A 21,552-nucleotide genomic window follows, 5' to 3' on the forward strand; every position below is an offset into this window, starting at 1 on the left:
GAAGAATCCACTTGCATAGTAATAACGCCGGCGTGTGTGTCGTGTTCTGGGCCGAGCCGCGGCCTCCACAGTCCCCGTCTGCGAGTGTGTGTTTGTGTGACGCGGTGCGCTCGCCAAGACGACATACACACACACACACACACTCCAAGTAAACACAAAGAAAGGCATTGCAAAACAATTAGCGGAAGTACCTGGCAATCAAATGTACAGGAGATTCCTGAATGGAATCAAAATATAAATTCCCTTTCTCCAGGGTCCTCAGGAAGACCCCGCCCACTCCCTCCTTCGTCCACAAAGGAGAAACCTTATCGCCCAGCATCTGAGAGTCGGCCTGCGCTGGTTTACAGCTGGAGGCCTTAAAACCTGGGATCAGATTCACACAACCACACCCCTCAGATAGAGAGAGAGAGAGAGAGAGAGAGAGGAGGCGACTGAGGACTTCTCTGACCTGGACTCAGTGGCTTTCTGTTGCCTCTTTTGGCTCCGTCCCTCTTGTAACATGTAATAAACGGAGAGGAGCATAAAAAGCAGCACATACGTGTCTGACTGAGCGGCTCCATGAGGGAGCGTTTGTTTGGGACAGCAGAGGGGAAGAAGGCCGAGACTAAACCACAGTCAGCATTCCACTGACTGACTGAATATGGCAACAGCACTCCCGAGGGGGACACACAAACACACACACGGTTACACTCTCATGCTGCTCCGTCCCCGGGGGGCCGGTGGACTTCACCACCTCTCCTCTCCGTCCTGCCTCTGCACTCTGCTCTGTCCTCAGGATGTCCCAGGGTGCAGCTTCATTCCTCCACTTCCCTCCAGGATGTGTGAGGCTAACTAGACGGGAGGATTCAAAACCTCGCCCGGGGGGAATTCTCTGCTCGCCTCCGCCATCTTTACAAGACGGGGAATATCACAGAACCATGTCCTCGTCCCCTTCTGTCCCCTTCTGTCCCCTTCTGTCCCTGTGCCTCTCCCTCACACTGCTGGACTCTAAAAGAGGGGGAGGGGGGGCACTCACACACACGCATACACACACACACACACACTGATGAAAACTCTGCCGGGATGCTGTGTGGGCGGGGGCGAGGGCTCGGTAAAGAAAATTAAAAACTCTACAAAAATAAAAGAACCATATAAAAATGCCTTTAGATATACAGACAAAAATTAAATAAGCATTTACTTCCAAAAAAGAAAAATATCAGTATTGCACAAAATTAAAAACGGTTTGTTCCTAGGCGGATACGCTGTAAAAAGATGTGGGGAAGGGGGGGGGGGGGGCTGTGACCTTTGAACTGGCAGCAGAAGTAAAGATGAGGTCATCAGAACAGGGCGACCATCCTCAGAGTTATTGTGTCAGAGTGGAGAAGAAAACAAAGACAGAGAGACAGCATGAGAACAAATACTGAGATACTGAACAGAGGAGGAGTGTGAGGAAGGGATGAAGGTGCAGAGCTGAGGGCTGCTGCCGCTCTAGGGCTGCTGCTGCTGCTGCTGCTGCTCTACGCCAGTGTCTGCTGCTGGTCTCTGGTCCTCTTGTCTGCCCGTCTGTCCCTCCGTCCGTCCGTCTGTCCTCCCTCCAACATGAACGAGGAGTCGGGGAATGCGGCCGGAGCGGGCGGAGGAAATTGGGTGAGGATGAGGAGTGTTTGTCTATCTGCTGAGGCTGACGGGCAGGCTGTCCCTCTTCCTGCGCCGCCAAGTGTTGCGGTGGTACTGTGTGTGCGTGTGCGTGTGTCCCCGGTTGGCCAGGACGGGGTTGTTGACCAGCGCCGGGTTGTGGAAGCCCTTCATGTTGAACTTGACTCCGTTCTGAGGAAGTGGGGGGGGGGGGGGGGGGGAGGAGGATGGGGGTGGGGAGGATGAGGATGAGGAGGAGGAGGAAGAGGTCGGGAATAACACGACACCCACAGATTATTCTTCTGATTGAGAGGATTACAGATGTAAGTGTGGGATGTTAAAGTGTCTTAGATGAGGTAGAAGACGGGAGCGTGTGGGGCGGTGAGTGATCAGGCTCAGTTATCAGGCTCAGTCCAGCAGCTGCACTCACTCGTGTTCATGTCAACCAATCATTTGTTTTGTCCTCCATGGTGACATCATTTGTCTCAGATCTGACATGAATGTGTGTGTGTGTGTAAGGACGATTCACTCCTCACTCTTAGTGCGTTAACAACTCGGTGGCGTCCTCGGCAACGGTTGCTATAGTAATAGCTCAGAGTGAATACATCCCATAATGTATTTCTGTGTATAAAAGGACACTGAGGTGAGAGACAAAGTGATGTGTTGAGTTTTAAATGCTGTTAAAAGACGTTTAGGGCCGGTGGGAGGACGTTAAGGCCACCATCCTTCTTAATTACCACGACAACCAGGCGGCAGTAAACACTACAGTGAGATGCATCCATTAATAATTGTGTTTCTTTAGCGAGCGAGAAACAAACACACACGCCCTGGAAACTGCAGCTCTGTTAAAAGCCGCTGGCGTCTCACTCGCCTCTAACTCCTGGCTCGTTACTCTGCCGCCTCAGCCCATGAGCCAGGCAGCGTCACCGGGCGGCTGAAAGTGTGACGACTAAATACTGGAGAGGAAAACGGAAAAAAACGAGGTGAGGACGTCACCAAAACGGGATGGGAAGAGTGTGTGTGAGACGTGAGGCTCTCTGGTAACTGTGTGTGTCTGCGTGCGAGTGCGTGTGTGTGTATGTGTGTGTGTAGCAGCCGGCGCCTACCTTGTGGGTGTGGCTGGAGTGGGGGCTGGGCGGAAGCTGGGGGCTGGAGGGGGCGGGGGCATGAGCGTGGGCTGGGGGGGGCATGTGGAAGAAAGGGGGGAGCCCGGTGTCTATACACACCTGTCTGCCAGGTATGGAGTGCATGGCTAGACCACCGGGCAGCGAGAGGCGAGCCTGCGGGACGGAGAGGAGCTGGGTTAGAAGAGGAAGGACGACAGCTGTGGCTCTGACCTGCTGTGCTCTGCAGTGACGTACCTGTGAGCCTGGGTGCATCAGAAGAGGGTGTCCTCCCATCCCAGGCTTGCTTGTTCCCATGGTGAGGCCCGCCGGTAACGCCAGGCCCAGCGGCTGGAAGTGGTACTGCGGCAGAGCGGGCGGAGGGACCGGGCACGGCGGCGTGGAATCAGAATCCTGGGCGAACCACAACAAGTCACTCTCCGTCCGTACAAGCGGGCGTAACGTGGACGACGTGGGCAAAGGAAAGTTTGTTTGTTTGCTTACGTTGTCTGATCCGGAGAGCGAGGAGACGGAGGAGGCGGAGGAGTGCTGCTGAGGGCTGGAGATGGACATGGGCGAGTCGGCGCTGTGGGGCGACACGGAGTCTCGCTCCACGCTCAGCACGCAGGTCTGCACGTGCTCCAACGCCGGGTCCTTTGAAGGCGGCACTACAGAAACACACACGTTTACAGTTACGCCTCCATCTTACCAAGTTCTTAACTCTGGTCTCAAGACTTTCTCTCTGGGGAATCGTACCTCTGTTGTCCGTCCGCACCGCCTCCCTGCCTCCCCACTTCTTGATGATCCACTCCCTGTAGTCGATCACTTCCTGGGTCAGCCTGATGATCCTGCCCAGGGTGCTGAGGAGAACATGAGGGTGTGTGTGTGTGTTAGCTCAATGGATGTGGGAGAGAAAAACAAAGAAGAGCAGCTGGACTTTATTTTGAAGGCACCTTTCACAGTCTTTGTTGGGATAGGAGCGTGCGAGCGGCGACACGGCGTGGCTCAGGACGGTGTAGGCGTAGTCCAACACCTGCTTGACGTGCATGGCACCGTAGGAACCTCGGCCCACGTCGTTACCTGAGCCGGGTCAGAACAAACACAGGGTCAAGCTGGTGAACATCAGAAGACAAGAGAACACTTTCCTTCATTCCTTCTTTCATTCAATTCATTTCTCTTTGGACCACAGCAGAACATTATGAGGGACTTATTCAAGAGTTTACTGGATTTTGTTAAACCTGATACTTTAAACAACTTCATAATGTAAGAAAGGTTTTGTGTAGAAATGCCAGTTTGGAAACCACAGATGTCAAACACGTTCATCTTGATTTACATTAGAAAACGTCAAACACTGGAGCACTTAAGGGCAAAGAGCATTTTTGTATTAAGTTTGTTGGTGACTGGTGAGGAAGAGCGGGGCAACTTAGGTGACTGCTCTTATGGAGACAGGGGAGCAGACAGAGGAGGAGGAGGAGGAACTCTCTGGTTCACCTCACCTGGTGTGTGTGCGTGTGTGTCTTTGAAAACACATGTCCCCTTACACGTGTGATTCCCTTAAATAACAACAGTGTGTTAAAGTGTTTCTCCCTGCAGCAGCTGACAGCTTCTCCTTCCTCACACCTCCTTTCACATGTTAGATCTTTCACAAACAGCGTTGCGTGCCGGAAGACAACATTACGTTCTCAGGGCACAGGAGAGCAAACACACACACACACACACACACACACCTGGGAGGAGCGGGTCTTCTATGCAGAGCATGGACGGCCTGTAGCCGTTGGTCATGGCCTTCATGATCTCCTCCTTGGCGATGTACGCCCCGCCGTTTTTGATCCGAATCCCCGTTTTCAAATAGTTGAAGTGGCGCCCGTACAGCTCGAAGAACTCGATCAGCAGGATGCCCAGGTTCTCATTAGGGTTTCTGGCATCGATGCGTGGATGGAGCTGAACAGCAGAGGGCAGAGAGACGGCACCATGACGGAAAGATGCTTAAGCAATAAGGACTGTCCTCTTCTGTTAACATCATTATATTACTGCTACAAGTGAATCATGCTGCTGCTGCTGACATGCATGTGTGTGTGTGTGTGTGTGTGTGTGTGTGTGTACCTGTAGGAAGCTGATGACCATGAGGATGAGGCTGTACGAGCTGATGCCCCCTGTGAAGACTTCGTTCAGATCTCGCTGGAGCAGAAACTGCTTCAGCACAAAGATCAGGTACGGCAGCATCGGGTACTTCTGGAAGGAGATACCAGTGAGAGAGAGAGAGAGATAGAGAGAGAAAGAGAGAGAGAGAAATGAGCGAGAGAAGCAGGATGATGCAGAATCAACAAAACCAAGAAAACAAACCCAGTGTCTTAGGAAACAAAGCTTTTCTACAATTAAAGTGCGGCGGCGAGGTAATCATCCAAACACTTTGATGTGAGCGTTTGTGCATCTTTAACCACATGACTGCTCTCTTTAGCGTTCCAACTGGGTTACATTTCCCAAAATGATATTCCAGGAGTCTCCCAGAGGCTTCTGTCTGTCTGTCTGTCTGGATGCTGCATCTGTGCCAGCCGAGCTGTTTGCTCCTCTCCTCCTGCCTGTGCTGAGGAGGTGAGAGTGAGCTTGAAGTGACCTTTCAGCTGCAAGACGGCACTGGAATCCACACACACGCCCACTCTGAGCAACATCAACCAGCGCTGGACTGGTGCCAAGCTCGGTAGTAGACAGCAGGTTCTTCAAGTAGAGATATGAACTTCCAGGGAACCAAAACACAAACACCAGAAAAAGAAAAGAAGAAGAAGAAAAGCCTTAAGCCGGAAGCTCGGAGCCTGAAGTCTTTGACAGCTGGCTGGAACGCCGGCACCTGGAATTCCTCAACTGCATTACTCATTACGGCCGTGACTAAAGGCACAGATCCTCCTCCTGCAGGAATTAGTTTGGAGCGACGGGGAGAAATCTGACAGCGTCTGAAGCAACAACACCACAGGAGGGAAGCACGCCGTTTGGAACCTGAAGTGTCTGAGTGTGAAATGAGTCTGCAGCCACTTTAGCTCCTCTGGCTCTGTGGAGCTTTGGGCTTTATGTGATGTGGATTGTGGCTGGATGTACAGATAATAATGTAGATGGTGGGATTTCTGTGGTTTGATTGAGCTCCTAATGATCACACAGCAGGGACAGCTCACCTTCACATAGTCTTTAATGAAGCTGGCTGCCTTGACTCCCGTCTCCACATTAAAGCTGATGTCCACCTTCACCTCCGTCTCCTGGTCGGTCAGCTTGATGATTGGCACCTGGGTGAAGACAGCAGGATGATGTATTCAGCAAACCGTCAAACCTTTTTTCACCTTTGCCATGAATCTCTACGCTGTTCAGAGACTTTTTAAGTCATGAGCGGCTCGTTGTGCGTCAGGAGGAGTGAAGAACTTACTGTAGCCTTGTCCAGCACTTTGATGGAGAAGGGTTCTGCTACGTTATGCTTCCGGAGCGCTTGTTCCAGCTCCTGCAGAGGCGGTCGCTCCCACTTCCCGAACACCACCAGGTCAATGTCACTGAAGACACAAAGTCAAAGTCAAATACTTGACCCAGAAAAAGAGCAAGAGTACACAAAACAACAATCTAAAGGAGCTTAAGCTTCCTGTAAAGTTAATCGGGTCTCTTGCCTTGTTGGGAGGTACAGCCCGGTGCTGAAGCTGCCAAATATCTGGACCTGGAAAACACAAAGTTGAGCAAGTGAGTAAAATATGAACCTGGTGGTGGACGGGGCTGTGTGCTCTCCAGGAACACGTCGGCTGCTCTCATATGTATCTGGAGGCTAATGACGGCCTGAGGGAGGGAGGAAACGCTGACCTCTCATGCTGCATCCTGACCTTTATGGCCAAAGCTCGGCAACATGCTTTCAGACCAATACGAGCTCCTGAAGGCTATGCAGCTCATTTGTGGCGATGATGTACTGTAAAGCAGGAAGGAGGCATTTCTAGGTTCCACTTCATAGAGCCCGCCAATCACACAGCGTTGCCGAATCCCGTATATGCTGACCCAAAAACAACGACGAGAAACAGAAAGGAAGCGGAGTGGTTACTCTTTCCTTCTCAGTCCGGCCGTCACGAGGAGGCGAAGGCACAAAAGGGAGGCCGGGCGTAATACACACAATCAAAGGAGAGCTGGGACGAATCAGAGGCTTGATCCATTTACCTGACAATCTGGCTCACAGAGGAGGACGACTGGGAGCCAACAAATCACCACGGCGACGTGTTTTACATGATTAAGTAGTGAAGGAGCTTCCATCCACCTCAGCCTGCTTCACTCCTCACTGTCAGATCTTCTCCTTCTCAACCATCGACAGCCAGCATTTTCACAAATTTGCATCTATTTTTAAACGCGACAAGCAACCGTTACTTGTTCCCAATTAATTATTTGTTTACGTGTGCGCGGCGTGGCACAGAGCGAGGAGGAGGAGGAGGAGGAGGGGATTGTGGGAGTTTGTGGAAGTCGCTGGGAATGAAGTCATTCGCCTTTTCGCTATTTCTGTGCCACCGACCTCAGCCTGAGCACAACACAGGGAAATAGAAACGCTGTTGGCACTATTTTTTCGGTGTCATCTTGTACAAACAGTGGCTCACGTTCCAGAGAAGTGAGGTCAAAATATCTGAACATCTCAACGATGATTTACGAGCCATCTGAGATCACAGTTTGTACCAAAGCCAATAAAGCTTCAGACGAGTCAGAACGGCATGATTTAAAACATCGCGCTCGGAGATATTAAGAGCTTTGAGCGGGAAATCGATCCTTAGTGTGTGTGTGTGTGTGTGTGTGTGTGTGTGTGTGTGTGTGTGTGTGTGTGTGTGTGTGTGTGTGTGTGTGTGTGTGTGTGTGTGTGTGTGTGTGTGTGTGTGTGTGTGTGTGTGTGTGTGTGTGTGTGTGCATCTTACATCTGCTGTAGGCCAGAGCTCCTTGATGATCATCTCTATCCTGTTGACCACCTCCTTCCTCATAGCTGCTTCTTCTGGCCGCGGAGACATGAAGTTGTAGAAGTCGATCACCTCCTCGTGGAGCCTGCACAGGTCAGAGGTCAGAGGTTATTCTCACGCCGCGGACACTTTGTGCTCCACGCAGAAACGACTTCCGGAGCTAAGCTTGAGTACGGGAACAGAACGTTATCTGTCTCTCCCTCTCGTATGAAACAATCGAACGATGACATAAGCAACATTTGTCATGCATTTTGCAGAGAGGAAATCTCCAGATGGCCCGAGAGGATTTAACTCCTCTCACGCCAGAGCCTGGAATGCAATGTCAAAATCCCTCCACACACCAAATAAGACCGACTGGGACAATTAAAGCACTTTGAAATCCAACGCTTGTTCCCTGTGATTGAAGGGGGTTTTCCTTCTGCTGACTGCAACCTCAGGATCACAAATGAGTGACGGGAAAAATCTTAATACTGTGAGAAACACACGCACAAGCATGTTGGTCTAATTCTCTGAGGAATGATTGCTCAATCCTTCTCCCTCAGACCTTGACAGTGGAAACAGCCCTATCTGTAATAACGCCTGACCTCAGCACTTAACCAGACCTCCAGAAACAAAGCAGCAGCAGCGGCGGCAGCGGAGGAGTGACTTTAAGGGGCAGGCTACCAAAAAAGTGACCTCACTCACTCAGGGATTTCCAAAAAGCAATATCAGCGAGCACACTCATAGCTCACAGAGACACAAGAGCACACAGGAGAGGAATGTGAAGGAGGGCTTAATGCAGCACTGTGGGCCCGATCCTCCCAAGAGTCCCCAGCTGTATTGTTATGGCTGATAAGGCTTTGTGTTGGGGAGCGGAGGGGCACGTATGTATATAATGTAAAGGTTTGGGACCGGTCTACTGCCTGGGAACACTGCGTCTCTGTTCAGGCCTGTGGCGATTCATTTCTGAAGGAATGCACGCCATGATGTCAGTGTGAAATACAGAACAGAGTGGCTGTCACAATCAATTAGCGGAGGCCCTGGAGGAGACGCGGCCTCGTAGCGTGTGCCCGCTCCGACGTGAACGCAGCCTGCCAGCCACCCAGCTCGGCTCGGGCAATCACCTGCCCATAATGCACTGCTCACCAAACCCGTGGTTATTATTAGGCTCCTCCCACTATAAAACTAGGAGCTGCCAATGTAATGTAGCTCTCATCCCTGACAACCTACTGCCACATATGTCTGAATGAACCCAACCAATAATCACTCTATTAATTCTGCATAACTCTACTTCTGTTTGTGTTCTCAGTGTGGAGAGCAGAATCCCTCTTAATAATGTTGTGAACTTCAAAAGGTGGCCCCTGGGCAAGGCATCACATGGCCCCCCGTCAGTGAACAAGCTTGAACTTGCATCGGCGCACTTGTGGAAGAGTAAACAGAGAAAAAATTAAATATGTTCATTCACACTTGGCGTGGCAGAGCGGGAACAAAAACAATCCCATTTCATTTGACTTTGGGGACGCTGGAGGGAAACAAATCAAACTTGAGGAACCGCTTTCTTGACAAACACCAAATCCTTGTACAGAAAATTCCCAGATGAGTGCAAGCTTCCATTACAAATATCACAAGCTCCTGCTACAGCTGCTGGAGTTGCTCCGTCACTTGGTATTCTAAGAAAACCTTCTGCCGGGGCATAAATACTCTCTTTCTCTATCTGCAGGCCGCACATGACACCACGCAATGTGTGAATGTGTGAAGAGGGGAGTAAAATGACAAATGTACAAGCTCCGCCCCGGTCACCTCCCCAAACTGTTACGCAACACTGATGGAGCAAACCATAGAGAGTAACATTCTGGGGGTAATGGCCCATTACCCATCACTGCCTTCACTAACAGTGGCAACACACACCGTGTACATATGACGTCTGACACCTTCTACACATGTTTGCTGTGGATTTTCAGAAAACAAGCTTATAGATTTTTGGTAGATTTGACCTTTGTGACTATGATTAGTGGTGAACCAAAAGCTAGAATTGGGTTCTGGCAAATAAACACTGTCCACTGGATTTAAAGGGACAGTTTCACAAACATGATTTTCATGTCATCAACCTCTGAACTTGGTCACTGACATTGTTTGGTTATTCTAGAGATATTTGGCATTGACTCACCGGGCCCATAGACCTTTGAATGGACCCGAATAGAAACCTGTGTGATTACTTCAATAACACAACATCTAAATAATACAGAATAAGAATTAACCATAAACATATATTCTAGTTTTCCAAATAGAACTGTCCAAGGCTACAATGACAGTGACGACGTACAGAAATCAGTTTTCTTTTGCATATCTTCACAACATCTCCTTGGCTCCTTCAAATTTAAAACAGCTGTTTCAGGGTAAAATAAATAAATAAATATAGACAGGGGTGAGCAGATTTGTGTCTAACTCAACGTATAACTTCAGACAGAGTTACTTTTAGAGACTTCAACATGTTTGGCACAGCCTTCCAGAAGGATCCATTCAAAGGCCCAGGTCACTTTATGTTCTACTTCCTGACAGTCAACACTGTGACCCTGAGCTAAGACAACTCTGACATTATGTCTTTGTCCATTTGGACTCTGAAGCAGTAGTAGTAGTTGTTGTTGCGGTGATGTTTCTGTTTGCTCTATTAAATGCTCTAAATGAGTCTGTGTGCTTCAGCTCTCTCTCTCCTCTTTGAACGAGCCGTCCTTGGTCTGGAAACACTCGACTGAGCCGCTTGCTGCTGGAGCAAGTGTGCAGGGAATACATTTTGGCACATAATGCAAATCTGAATACAGTGTAATGTTTGAATTGATGAAGATCTGGTAGATGTGTGTGTGTTAACACATCAATCAAACAAGTTCAGATCACTACAAACTTTCTTTTAGACCGAAAGCACCCAAATCTCATTGTATTGCATTACTGTTTTACAACCTAGTCTCTCCATACATTAGACGGAGTTGAGTAACACTAGAGGTCGCCGGGCCAGGAAGGGGGGGAGGGCGAGGGGGGCCGCTCAGTTACTTAACCTCACATTACACAAGCGTTACCTCAGCCACAGGGAATACCTTGGCCAAGTTATTTTAAATTTGTCTGAATGTAGTTTCAGATCGGCTTTCTCTTACATCGTATCCATTTTTGGTTGAAGAATTCACCGGGTAATTAGTTAAAATACTGCTAGCTAGAGGCTGCAGGCTAGTGAGTAAAGCTAGCAAACTGGCCACATCCGGTCAAACCCTTCTGAATAAAAGCCCCGCTTAATAGAGCACAAAATGTTATAGAATTCAGATGTATATACAGTATATATATAAAACGGGTTCGTCCTACGGCCGTCTTTGATTATATGTGATGTAAATCAGCGTTTAAATTGACATTTTCTTTACTTTGGCAGGGGAAAAAATCACTACACTTCCGGTCTCGTTTGGACCTTCGCTGCCTTTACAACTATCTAGTAGCAGCTCAGATGTCCAGTAACCAACCTTAACTATGAACGGATGCAATGACATTCTAAATGCGAAATCATTACATGTGGCATCATAATCACCATCACAGTGGACCAGTACATAAATAACCCAAAAAAAAGACAACATTAAAAGATGATTAGCTCGGTAATTCTAGAGGAGGCAGCGTTCAGCTTCTCACCCGAGGACTCCAGAGTTGTATTTCCTCGTCTTCCATGGCGTCCAAGTGCTCGCATAATTACCATTAGTGCAGTTTGAAAGCAAGTAATTCATCCCATAAGTGCTCGCCTTATTGTCACTTTTCCTCCGGCCTGGATGGTGGCTGTGTGTGTGATTTACAGGGACTGACGGATGAACCTGGTGACGCTTCACGCAGATTTGCTGTAAATTACAAGCCGGGTGCTCGTGAAGATGGCGATTATGATGGTTGTAAAGATTGACGTTATTCTCGACGCTGTCGCTCAGGTTGAAGAGCAAATTGGCACTCCCGACGTTTTTATTCACATTACCCGTGACATGTCCACCCATAGTCCTCTCCAGCGGGCAGCCGGAGGGGGGACTGTCCGTCCCGGATTCCTGCGATGAGGACGAGGAGGAGACCGATCCTGTCTTCTGAGGAGGAATTTTCCCCTCGCCGGGTTCGACCGGGTTTATCGCGGCGTAGGAGTTATGTCCGTTCCCGTTGGACAGCGCGATTCCTAGTGAGGACATCGCAGTGGCGTTCATGATGCTGTGATGGCTGCTGCCGTTACTCACACTGGCAGCAGCAGCGGTGCCATTGCTGTTACAAACGCTCTTATTCGAGGCTACCGCGGCCGCCACATTTTTCAGCACGTCCAGCGCAGGGTAACTCACGCACTGGTTGTGGTTTTGATTGTGGTGCTGCTGGGCGGAGAGGGACCGGACTCCCTGAGAGGTCTCCCAGACGTGCATCCATAAGGCGTTCGCAGGTCCTTTCTGCTCGGGCTGGATCCAGGCTACCCGAGGATCCATTCAACTTCTTTCTCTGGTAAACCCCCCCGACAAGTATCGAACTAGCACCAGCGAGCCCGGTATGGTTCCGCGCGGCTTCCTGGTCCGTTCACGGGTCGCTACACTGCCCGGGATTACAAAGAGAGAAATATCTAAACATTAAACGGATTTAGGACCATTGATAAAGTGGCCCCTTTACACCGCTAGCTGGAAAAAATGCTAGCCGATTCCTACGGGAATTCAATATGGCGTATTCTCTTCAAATCCATGCGCATGCGCACTGGGAGGTGTTTCTTTAAGCGATGACTGCGCCCCCCGTCCGCCCACTCCTTCATCACCCCGCAGACAGCTGCCTGATTAATTGCACAGCATAAATATTACAATTTTTCATAGTATAAATATTTAATTGCAACAGCAAAAGCCGTACACACGAGGGGCAATATATAAATAATAAAAGAAGGGTTCTGACCAACACTACGGCGCTACACGCAGGCGAAGTTCCACGCCGCTGAGTCCCAGCTGGGATGGCTGCTGACGGGCTGTGAGATGTCACTCACCGCTGTAGCGCCTTTGAGCACCAGCACTCCGGAAAATGTATCAAAAAGGGTCACAACATGAGTCAATAAGGCCGGTATTTACTCGATCACCGGCCTATGAGGAAAAAACATAATGGTGGAGAGACGAATTTAAAGAAACAACGCAGCACCGTCATGTGTCAAAATCTTTAAATGACCAGATTAGCAGCAGACTCGCTATAGGAGAAGGATACAGTTACAGTATGTAGGTATAGAAATGGTATTCCTCCATAGAGCAGGTGATTATCTGCTTTCAAACAGGGAAAACTTCAACTTCATTTATTGTACAAACCTTTGCCCCATGTGGTTTAAACTTGGAATTTGAATTAAAACCCTTCTTATGATTCCATGTCATTTCTTGTTCCTATAGTTACCCGATAGACCATGTTTGGCTACCTATGGTGTCATGGATTGATGTTAAGTCTTACTACAGTACTGTCTTGTGAATTATGGATATTTTCTTAATCTTAGAAAAATGTGTTCACTATGATTTGTTGTTTCTTCTTCTGACTTCACATGGTGGGGGGTGCTGTTTCTTCATCTCCCTGATAAGTCGGCAGATTGATGTCTAACCTTTGTCTTTCTCCCTTGTAAATTATGTAAATGATATAATCCATAAATCATCCCAAAGACATGGGATTTTATGAGCGTACTACAAGCTGCACTGCTCTATTTTATTCTCGTCATAAAGTATATTATGCTATTTACTGTGGACCGATCTCTGTGTTGTCTAATTAGATCCTCTGATGTCATGATGATCTTCACCTGGTGCTCCACTCTTGAATAGGTGCGTCTCCACAGTGTACACATCATCATCCAGATCCAGATGAAGGCTGCAGCTGAAACATGGATTTCAGAGTGTGGGGTTTCTCTCTCTTTACTAAATGAAATATATTCATAGATTATCTACATTGTCTAAGTAAACCTGTGACATGTATCTCATTTGCTCTGTGGGTAATCCAGGCTTTGCTCCGTGTCATCATGTGCATCTTATATTTATGTTGAGGCTTCAGAACGTCTGTTTCCACGCATAGTAAACATTTCTTGTAAATCCTTTTCTTGTAAAGATCAGCACAACTTGAACAAAACTGAGTTATATAAACACAAGAAAGAGAAGAGTGTGAGAGTGTGAGAGAGAAACCGCATTGTGTTGTCAGCTGGCTTAGCAGCTATACAAGTGGGGGCAATAATCACAACCTCTGGCCCTTGAAATGCAGCTCATACTCACGCTTGCATACATGTATGTGCACGCTCTCCCAAACAGCACAAAACCCACATGGCATTCCTCAGAGTAACATAGCTTTTTCACACTCTAAGCAGAAATGGAGCACCTCCTCTGTTTATTATTTCAGAGTTACGATGTGGTACCTCGATCCAAACGCTCATTTTCAAGGGGCCGTACACTGCAGCGGGAAGGCGTTGATCATTCCAGACTCTGATGGGCGGCCCACCCCCAGCAACAGCCATCTTCCAGCCCATTAAGCTCTGTGATGGAAGGAAGGAAAGGGAGGCTGGGGTGGCTGTAACCTGCACCTTCTGGGATGAGTATGCAACGTATAAAAGAGAGAGTAAGGTAGAGCTCCTTGTGTAATTTCCTCCCCCAACCCCCCCGTTACTCACGTGCGGCATGTGACAGAGTCAAGGAAAACCCCCCAGAGCAAGAAATGTGTCAGTTACGATAGGTTGCTCTCTGTATCACACACGCATACACATACACACACACACACACGGCTGCTCAGTCCTGCTGTATCGCCGTAGAAACATGTATAATATTCATAGATTGAAATTGTTGCTCCCATCCTCTGCTCAGCACCAAATGATAAGACTCGAGCGTGTATGTGTGTGTGTGTGTGTGATTACAGGTCTGCTTTGCCTCCTTGTCATCTTTTATGGGATTACCACAGAGGCAGTGACTGGACCATGCCTCCAACATGCATCCAACACACACGCATACATGCACACAACCATAAACAGAAACGGGCCTGCAGAAGCCAACAGTATGCTCAGAGGCGTAAAATGTAATGGCGGATGATATTAAGGCAGCAGGCAGTTCTCTGAGACATGTGGCTTGAATGGTAATGAGGCTGATATCACCACATGTTCCAGATGTTTAACCCACATCAGTGGAATGTAGCGTTTAGAGAGCGATATCTACACTTACTTCACATTCCTCCACTTGAACATATCGCCTGCGGTACAGAACATTGACCAGTGTGTGTTGATGCTTCACTGCCTGGCTATGCATAAGAAAATAAGAAGATGAACGGCATTATACACTCCAGTCCTGTGTCAGCTTCTGTAAATACTAGCTGTGTAATATAGTGATGCAATTACTACAAGCGTGGCTTAAGAGGATACAAGGAGGAAACAGCCTAGTAGAGAGAGAGAGAGAGAGAGAGAGAGAGAGAGAGAGAGAGAGAGAGAGAGAGAGAGAGAGAGAGAGAGAGAGAGAGAGAGAGAGGACCTCTAACATGAACGATGTCGCCCTGCACAGCCTTCGGCAAACTCACAGCCTTCATTTTTCAACACACACTCAGACAGACACATGCATTTGTGTTGTTTATTGATGACCTCATATGTAAAAGTGATGACAAAACTCTTTATTTTATTTTAAATATTCTAGTTTTTAAAAATCATGCACGGTACAAACAGAACAATCACCCTGGAGACGCCATCAAGCCAGTTTGTCTGCGCTCGGAGCGAGACAATGTCCCGTGGGTGTGGGAGCAATGGGAGAACTGGTGAGACTGAAAGGGAGAGGCCACGGTCGGCACTCACTAACAGGCTGCCCTCGGCTGATGCTTTCACTTGTAAATACATTTAAGTTTGAATGCAAATATATGACGTCGTACCCGGACAGTAGGACCTGATTGAAGGAAAGTCCTCACTCATGCTGACGTCTGTCTCACCTTTGTTGCAGATCGCCTGACATACAGCACAATTACAGTAAAACAATATCTCCATAGGTACCTTTAAACATTGATACTGCAGTCTCACACTTTTCTTATCCTTGCCTCTTTGTTTGCTTTGCTGCTCCCCAACATGAACTGTTTGCCCTCAGTATTGACTTGAAGTACTCCTCACACACTTTCCTCATTTTACGTCTTCACCAGCCCTCCCTCCCTCCCTCCCTCCCTCCCTCTGGGTCCCTTTATTATTCCAAGTGTATTCTGTGATATCCTCACAGGGGTGATGTATTGAGGTCTTCCCTCTTCTCATTTCAGGCATGGATGGCTTATTGAGTTATGGAGGGCCATGCTTGATCTCTGTTTGATGTCCGTATTCCTGCAGCACAGTACCAAGGGACGAGTCTGCAACCGGCTCAGTCTTTACACTTTCTGCTGTTTGTGGTTACACCCCCCTTCTTCAGGAGTGGGGGGGTTGATGAGGTAGATGGGGCAGAGACAGAAGATACAGGAGGGAAGACTCTTTCATCGGCTTCTTCGTCGTTCAATTGATCAGATCCTTTATTGTGTAGAAAAGTCATTCTGTTGGCACCCACAACAAAAAGAGAAAGGAAAATATGCTGAAGTTAATTCAAGGGCCCTTTGTCATCTATTTAATTTGATTGAATGCTAAAATGATTGATTTGCAACACATGGACCCAGAGGATAAATGAAGACGTTAAATGGACGTCTCTGCATTTCAAACAACTGTGTTCCATCTGTGAGAATATGCAGATCTGTGGAGACTCTTTAAACCAGGGAGATGTTTATTGCCAGAGCAGAGTGGTATAAATCCAGAGCATTACTGAGGGGGGGACGCTCCATTTGCCATCTTATTTCCTCTGCAGGAGCAGTAAATGTCGCCTCTCCTCAAAACACTTACATCGTTTATATCCAGTCTATGCTTGGTGAAGTTCTTTGGTGGATTATGGAACTTATTACCAAAGTAATTATGATGATGAGGTTTATAAGACAATGCATCTCAACTGTTGCCCCCTCTCAGGTCAGATGTGATTATTTAAACGGTGTGCAACCTGTGTTTGGATGTGTTTGTGTTGATGCCAGAGCTGAATCAGTAAGTTGACGAGATAATAAGTAACTGGATAATGAAGAGGAGTGTTATCATAAAGAGACAAATTACCTCTCCGAGCTTGCAGTGGTCTTTAAAACAGAAAGGGTATCAACGCCTTCCTACATTTAGGGTAGTCTTCAAACTTGGCAAGGTACCACCTAGTGACGGGAACAAGTGACAGACATGTTCTTTATTATTACGCATATTCTGTGTGCCGTAGCTTTGAAGCAAACCTTGTAACTGTAAGTGCCTGTGTTTGACTCCTTACTTGTGGTGGGCCACAGCCCTGCTGCTAAGGACCACTGCGGTGAAGACGGCAAAGGCTGAGCTGTGAATAGAGCAGCCAGCAATAGCGAAGCCTGCCCACTCTGTTATCTCTCCTAAAAAGTTGGCTCCCGACACATATTCAAACATTCCGCCTGTGAGTGGAGCAAATCAAGAGCGTGAGTACAGGATGACATTTCCTTTCATTCACTCGTTGCAGTTTGTCGTCTACAGGCAGCAGATGGTGTCAGAAGTGTCCAGCATGTCACAGAGCAGCCACAGAGCATCTACTCCCATCAGCTGAACTGGATAACTTAAAGAAGAACTGCACAATGGATCAATGCACCAGTCCAGTTAATACATTTCAATGTATGAATCAGTCAAATTAAACTATTTTGTTTCTGCCACATCACTCTGCTCCATTCGACACAGTTTAAAGTTGGAATGAGTTTTTCTACAATCTGATCCAATGCAACAATTACTGTGTCTCATTCTAGGTCCGGCTCGGCTAATAGACTTTCAATCACAGGGCTGAAAATTCTAAATTCTAATTTTAAAAAAATCAATCACACACACACACACACCACACTTCCACTAGCATAATTGGTTCTGGACTGAGTTATCCTGTGAATAAAAATCCAATGGACACAGGAAAAGAATATCACCTCCTTGAGTATTTCATCCATTTCTCAACTCAATTAATTTCGTCATCTATCTCTCAAACCAATTTCTGCCTGCGTGCCTCAGAGTTACAGAGGAGCCCTGACGTCTCACAGGGCATGTAAGAGCTCCACACCACCCATAAATGGTTGAACATTCACCATCTGACTGCAGGCCATGTGGACGTTGGTGCTACGGCTAACCTCTGTGTGAAACTGGCAGATTCTTGGCCGAGGGGATTCCAGACGTGCTTGGAAGTTCATTTGGAGCAACAAAGCTCACAGCTTCCTGCAGCTCCGCCTGCTCCCCTTTATTTGCCTTACGGGTCCAAGATGGATTGTTTCAACAGGTTCAGCATGAGTTCAGACTTGAGGTTTGATTGTTGTACCTGTGCTGCTGGTGAAGTTGGTCATTCTCCTTATCAACCTGCTTTGATTAGGGATTCATTTCAAAGAGGAAGAAATGATTGACTAAGTCTGGAATTTACTAACGTGCCCCAGAATTATATTTTGCTTTTACACACCAGCCCCCAAAAAACTAAAAAGGAATTCAGAGATGGAACTGAACCCTTCTCCAGTTTTACAAAGTGTAAATTAACTTTTCAAAACCTCTAACTCCATTTTCATTTTGCTGTATTATTGTTTAACTATACTTTTTGCGGTGTGCAGACTGAGTGCAGCTTTTCCTGTGCATTTGTGATGAGCCTGCCTGCCACACAGTCATAATAAACATGTTCCAACATACAGAAAGGTTGACCTGCTGTCTAACATGATTACTATCAACAACACACACACACGTACACACTGCATGCACTGTGTGCCTCTTACACTCTGTGCTTACTTTGAGCGTGGCGGACTCAAGGCAGTAAGAAAACAACCTTTTTATACACTAATGCAGGGGCTTACAAAGGGCAGGGCTGAGATGGGGAGATAACAAGTGACAACCTGTGATTCCACTCGCTGTGATCCTGTGTAATCATGCGACCGCAGAGGAAAATTAGCCTCTGCTGCTGTGTAAAGAGGCTGCAACGCTCTGTGCCTTGATGTGATTACTACCATTTTGGTTCTCCTCACCACTCAGAAGTGGTGGAGAGAACATTTAAAAATTGAACCTTACATAATAAAAAAATAAACCATTAATGTAATTGACCCTGCATTCAAGTATTCCATTGGTACTAACATCTTATGTACACAGCAAGTAAACACAAATAACAAATAGCATATTCACATCTGTATTTTTTTTAACTGTACCGATGCTGCTTGAATACTTATCGCTATCCAAGTCAGACCCAGAAATCTGATTTGGACCATGCATGTGCAAACACAGCATCTACATCCAAGAAACAAGGAACATGACAGGAAACGGCACGAGAACTAGAAAACAATCCAGAAAAATGACCAGGGCCAAAGGAACATGTCTATGAAGCAACCTAGATGCGGGAAACATGATGGCTAAACCACAGGGAGAGAAATGGCGAAAACAAGATAACAGGGGAAACATGGAAACAAGAAACGACAAGATAACAAGGCGACCTGGCAAAGAGCATCGAGAAACATGGAGCATAAATACACTCGGAACAAACGAGGGGATGTGGATCAGGAGGTGAGGGGAACATGGAACAAAGGGAAACTGAACAGACACATGTGAAAGCAATAAGGGTGGGGCAGGCAATCAAGAGAAACACAAGGGCAGGAAGTCAAGTGGAGAGAAATGAGAACAGAGGGGAGGAGGGCAAAATAAAACAGGAAACAGAGAATCCAGCATCATGACAAATCAGCTGTTGAAATTCTACGTGCTCTTAAATGTTGTAAAATAAATCCCTGTCAGAGGTCCTTAAAGGAAACTGGTGACCGGACTTTTAGGAGGTTTTTAAATACAACACACACGTGTGTTCCAAATCAGGTTTCTGGGTCCAAATCCTTAAACGACAATACGGTCCAACCCAAACTGGCTGCCTTGAACGGTCCATTACTCAGTCCGTATTTTTTTATTTCATTAAGATCTTAGAGCCTGATAGATGTTGAATGTTTGGAATTGGAACATTGGAAGCGACACAGTTTTGTGATTGCGAAATACTGTATGAGCTTAGACTTTGTTCTACAATAAAACATTTACTGTACGTCAGCCATGTGTGTGACAAACACTGTTAGGCCAGTTTGTCGATTCTACACAGGGTCTGATTTAGTCGTTCTGTTGTTTTGGTGTAAGATTTCTGTTGACCTCAGCTGTTTCATTTGGGTCTACTGTTGTTTTATTGTAAAACATTTCTTATTGGATTTGTACCCATATATCTTACCATTGTGTTGGGTAAATAAAAGCCTGAAGTTTTGCTCTTTGTTTATGTTTCCTCTGGCTCGGTCCCAGACGTGGGCCAGAAAAGAGAAACGCTGCGGTCAAGTGCCAAAATCTCATAACAGTAATTAAACTCAGTACTTTTGTTACTTCTGCTTCTGCCCCATGCTTGATCTCTCTGAAAGCAAAACAAGTTTAAAATTTAGTCTCAAATGTTCCTGACTAAACATACCTGTGGGAATCTTGTAACCAGTTTCTCCAGGTTTCCTCAGGTTCCTCAGGATGTGGTCAGAATGCACATTTACTATCCAACCGACCAACCACAGCACAGATCCTGGAAATCAACCAATCAAAAGCTACATCAGTGGGGAATTAAACAAACATTTAATACAATATTGCAACACACAGATGTACACAAACTGTTCTTCTGTCTACTCTCCATCATATCTGACATGGTTGATGACCTGTAGTAAACTTATTAGTCTCCTCTGCTACCTTATCTGCTTTAGTAATCTCTACTATCTGCTTTAGTAATCTCTACTATCTACTTCAGAATAAAGTCATTACGTCATCCTAACAAACACACATGTCCCTTCTGGAGAATGGGGCCAGTGACACAGAACACCTACCCACAATGAAGCACGGGTGTGTAACCCAATCAGCAGGATACTCAGCATAGTGACTCAGGTACCTCACCTGCATGTAGCCATTATAGATGCAGAAAACAATGGCCAGGGCAAAAGAGGCAAACGGTGTAGATTTACCTCCTCGTATTAAAAAGGGATAAATTAGAGATCTGCAAAAGAAGATCACCGCTGTCACATGGCAAATACATGGAGGGAAGGCTTCTGAATGACCAAGATGTTGCAATGATTGATTGGATTGTGGTGTATTGGTTAAACAGGTTGATCCCTCTTTGTTCTGAGTGTTAACATATGACATCATTACACATACCTCTGGACATAATGGCAGAAATACATAGTCAGTAACAGCTGATTGGGCAGCAGAGAAGTTTTTGCAGAGGATGTCCAGAACACCAGGCACAGAGGCAGAAGGAATGCCGGCAGCTCCTGAATGAACCAGGCTACTTTAACAGGAACTGGAAAGCCATACTTGCTTGAAGCATAGCGGCCGTATGGGACGTTCTCGACAAGCAACGTAAAGAAAGTGCAGGCAGCCATGAAGAGCATAACGTGAGCAAGGAGGTCCAGAATGTCCAGCTCCTCTTCCTCCGAGCGGAAGAGTGCGGACAAGAGAGCATCCATGACGTCTGTGAAGATGATAATAATAATAATAAAAAGTTGTTATTTCCAATCCAAAGTGCAGACTGTAAAATGCTAAATAATGCTCTGGTACAGGAAACTACGAGAGTATGACATAGATTAGGTTAGACATGCACGCGGAGGCTAACCCCGCCCCCCCTCTGATTCGGACCAATCAGCAAGCCCGAGTAGATATGCTTTGGGCTTAAACAACCAATAGATGCGCTCCATTTGAATTGGGAACTCAACGTCGTGTGATGTGGTCTGACGTCGGTATGAATATTCATGACCTACTTTATATGCAATTGTTTCCAAACCCTCTTTAGGTTACAATTAAACGATAACATCAACAGATATTTCATCGTTTTACAAGAACCGCGAGA

General features: G+C 46.9%; 2 protein-coding genes across 4 annotated transcripts in view; both read right to left on the bottom strand.

Annotated features, from left to right (window-relative positions):
* tent4a (terminal nucleotidyltransferase 4A) overlaps window positions 1-12,359 on the bottom strand; it is a 12,562-nt gene extending 203 nt beyond the window's left edge. The window contains exons 1-13 of one of the 2 annotated variants that reach the window (XM_076159938.1): window positions 11,309-12,359; window positions 7,628-7,751; window positions 6,359-6,405; window positions 6,127-6,247; window positions 5,882-5,989; window positions 4,821-4,949; window positions 4,445-4,658; window positions 3,671-3,797; window positions 3,474-3,577; window positions 3,222-3,385; window positions 2,976-3,131; window positions 2,841-2,894; window positions 1-1,806 (exon numbers count right to left, since the gene is read on the bottom strand). The exon at window positions 1-1,806 is cut by the window's left edge and continues 203 nt beyond it. In XM_076159938.1, coding sequence (XP_076016053.1) covers window positions 1,648-1,806; window positions 2,841-2,894; window positions 2,976-3,131; window positions 3,222-3,385; window positions 3,474-3,577; window positions 3,671-3,797; window positions 4,445-4,658; window positions 4,821-4,949; window positions 5,882-5,989; window positions 6,127-6,247; window positions 6,359-6,405; window positions 7,628-7,751; window positions 11,309-12,120 — 2,319 coding nt within the window. In that variant the 5' untranslated portion in view covers window positions 12,121-12,359 and the 3' untranslated portion in view covers window positions 1-1,647. Of the gene's footprint in view, window positions 1,807-2,720; window positions 2,895-2,975; window positions 3,132-3,221; window positions 3,386-3,473; window positions 3,578-3,670; window positions 3,798-4,444; window positions 4,659-4,820; window positions 4,950-5,881; window positions 5,990-6,126; window positions 6,248-6,358; window positions 6,406-7,627; window positions 7,752-11,308 lie in introns of both variants that reach the window. The other variant, XM_076159937.1, reaches the window with a different exon arrangement.
* A 3,246-nt stretch (window positions 12,360-15,605) lies between these two features.
* srd5a1 (steroid-5-alpha-reductase, alpha polypeptide 1 (3-oxo-5 alpha-steroid delta 4-dehydrogenase alpha 1)) lies at window positions 15,606-21,314 on the bottom strand. 2 transcript variants are annotated; one of them, XM_076159930.1, is made up of 6 exons: window positions 20,862-21,314; window positions 20,537-20,703; window positions 20,140-20,241; window positions 16,960-17,110; window positions 16,761-16,849; window positions 15,606-16,139 (listed from the first exon to the last, which is right to left on the bottom strand). In XM_076159930.1, exons 1-5 carry the CDS (start codon window positions 21,170-21,172, stop codon window positions 16,783-16,785), a joined length of 798 nt encoding a protein of 265 aa, XP_076016045.1. In that variant the 5' UTR covers window positions 21,173-21,314; the 3' UTR covers window positions 15,606-16,139; window positions 16,761-16,782. The 2 variants fall into 2 exon arrangements, with proteins under 2 accessions (XP_076016045.1, XP_076016044.1); XM_076159929.1 differs by having other exon boundaries at window positions 15,606-16,162.
* Window positions 21,315-21,552: the final 238 nt, after the last annotated feature.

Source organism: Genypterus blacodes, unplaced genomic scaffold, assembly GCF_046128005.1.
Source record: "Genypterus blacodes isolate CSIRO-AG114 ecotype Tasmania unplaced genomic scaffold, CSIRO-AGI_Gbla_v1 ptg000100l_1, whole genome shotgun sequence".
Classification (NCBI taxonomy): Eukaryota; Metazoa; Chordata; class Actinopteri; order Ophidiiformes; family Ophidiidae; genus Genypterus; species Genypterus blacodes.

Coding starts and splice junctions, on each gene's coding strand:
- srd5a1 (XM_076159930.1), bottom strand. CDS start 21,172: ATGGATGCTCTCTTGTCCGCACTCTTCCGCTCGGAGGAAGAGGAGCTG. Junction 17,111..20,139: donor TGGTTACAAGATTCCCACAG/GTATGTTTAGTC, acceptor CTCCACTCACAG/GCGGAATGTTTGAATATGTG. Junction 16,850..16,959: donor AGGGCTGTGGCCCACCACAA/GTAAGGAGTCAA, acceptor TCCCGTCACTAG/GTGGTACCTTGCCAAGTTTG.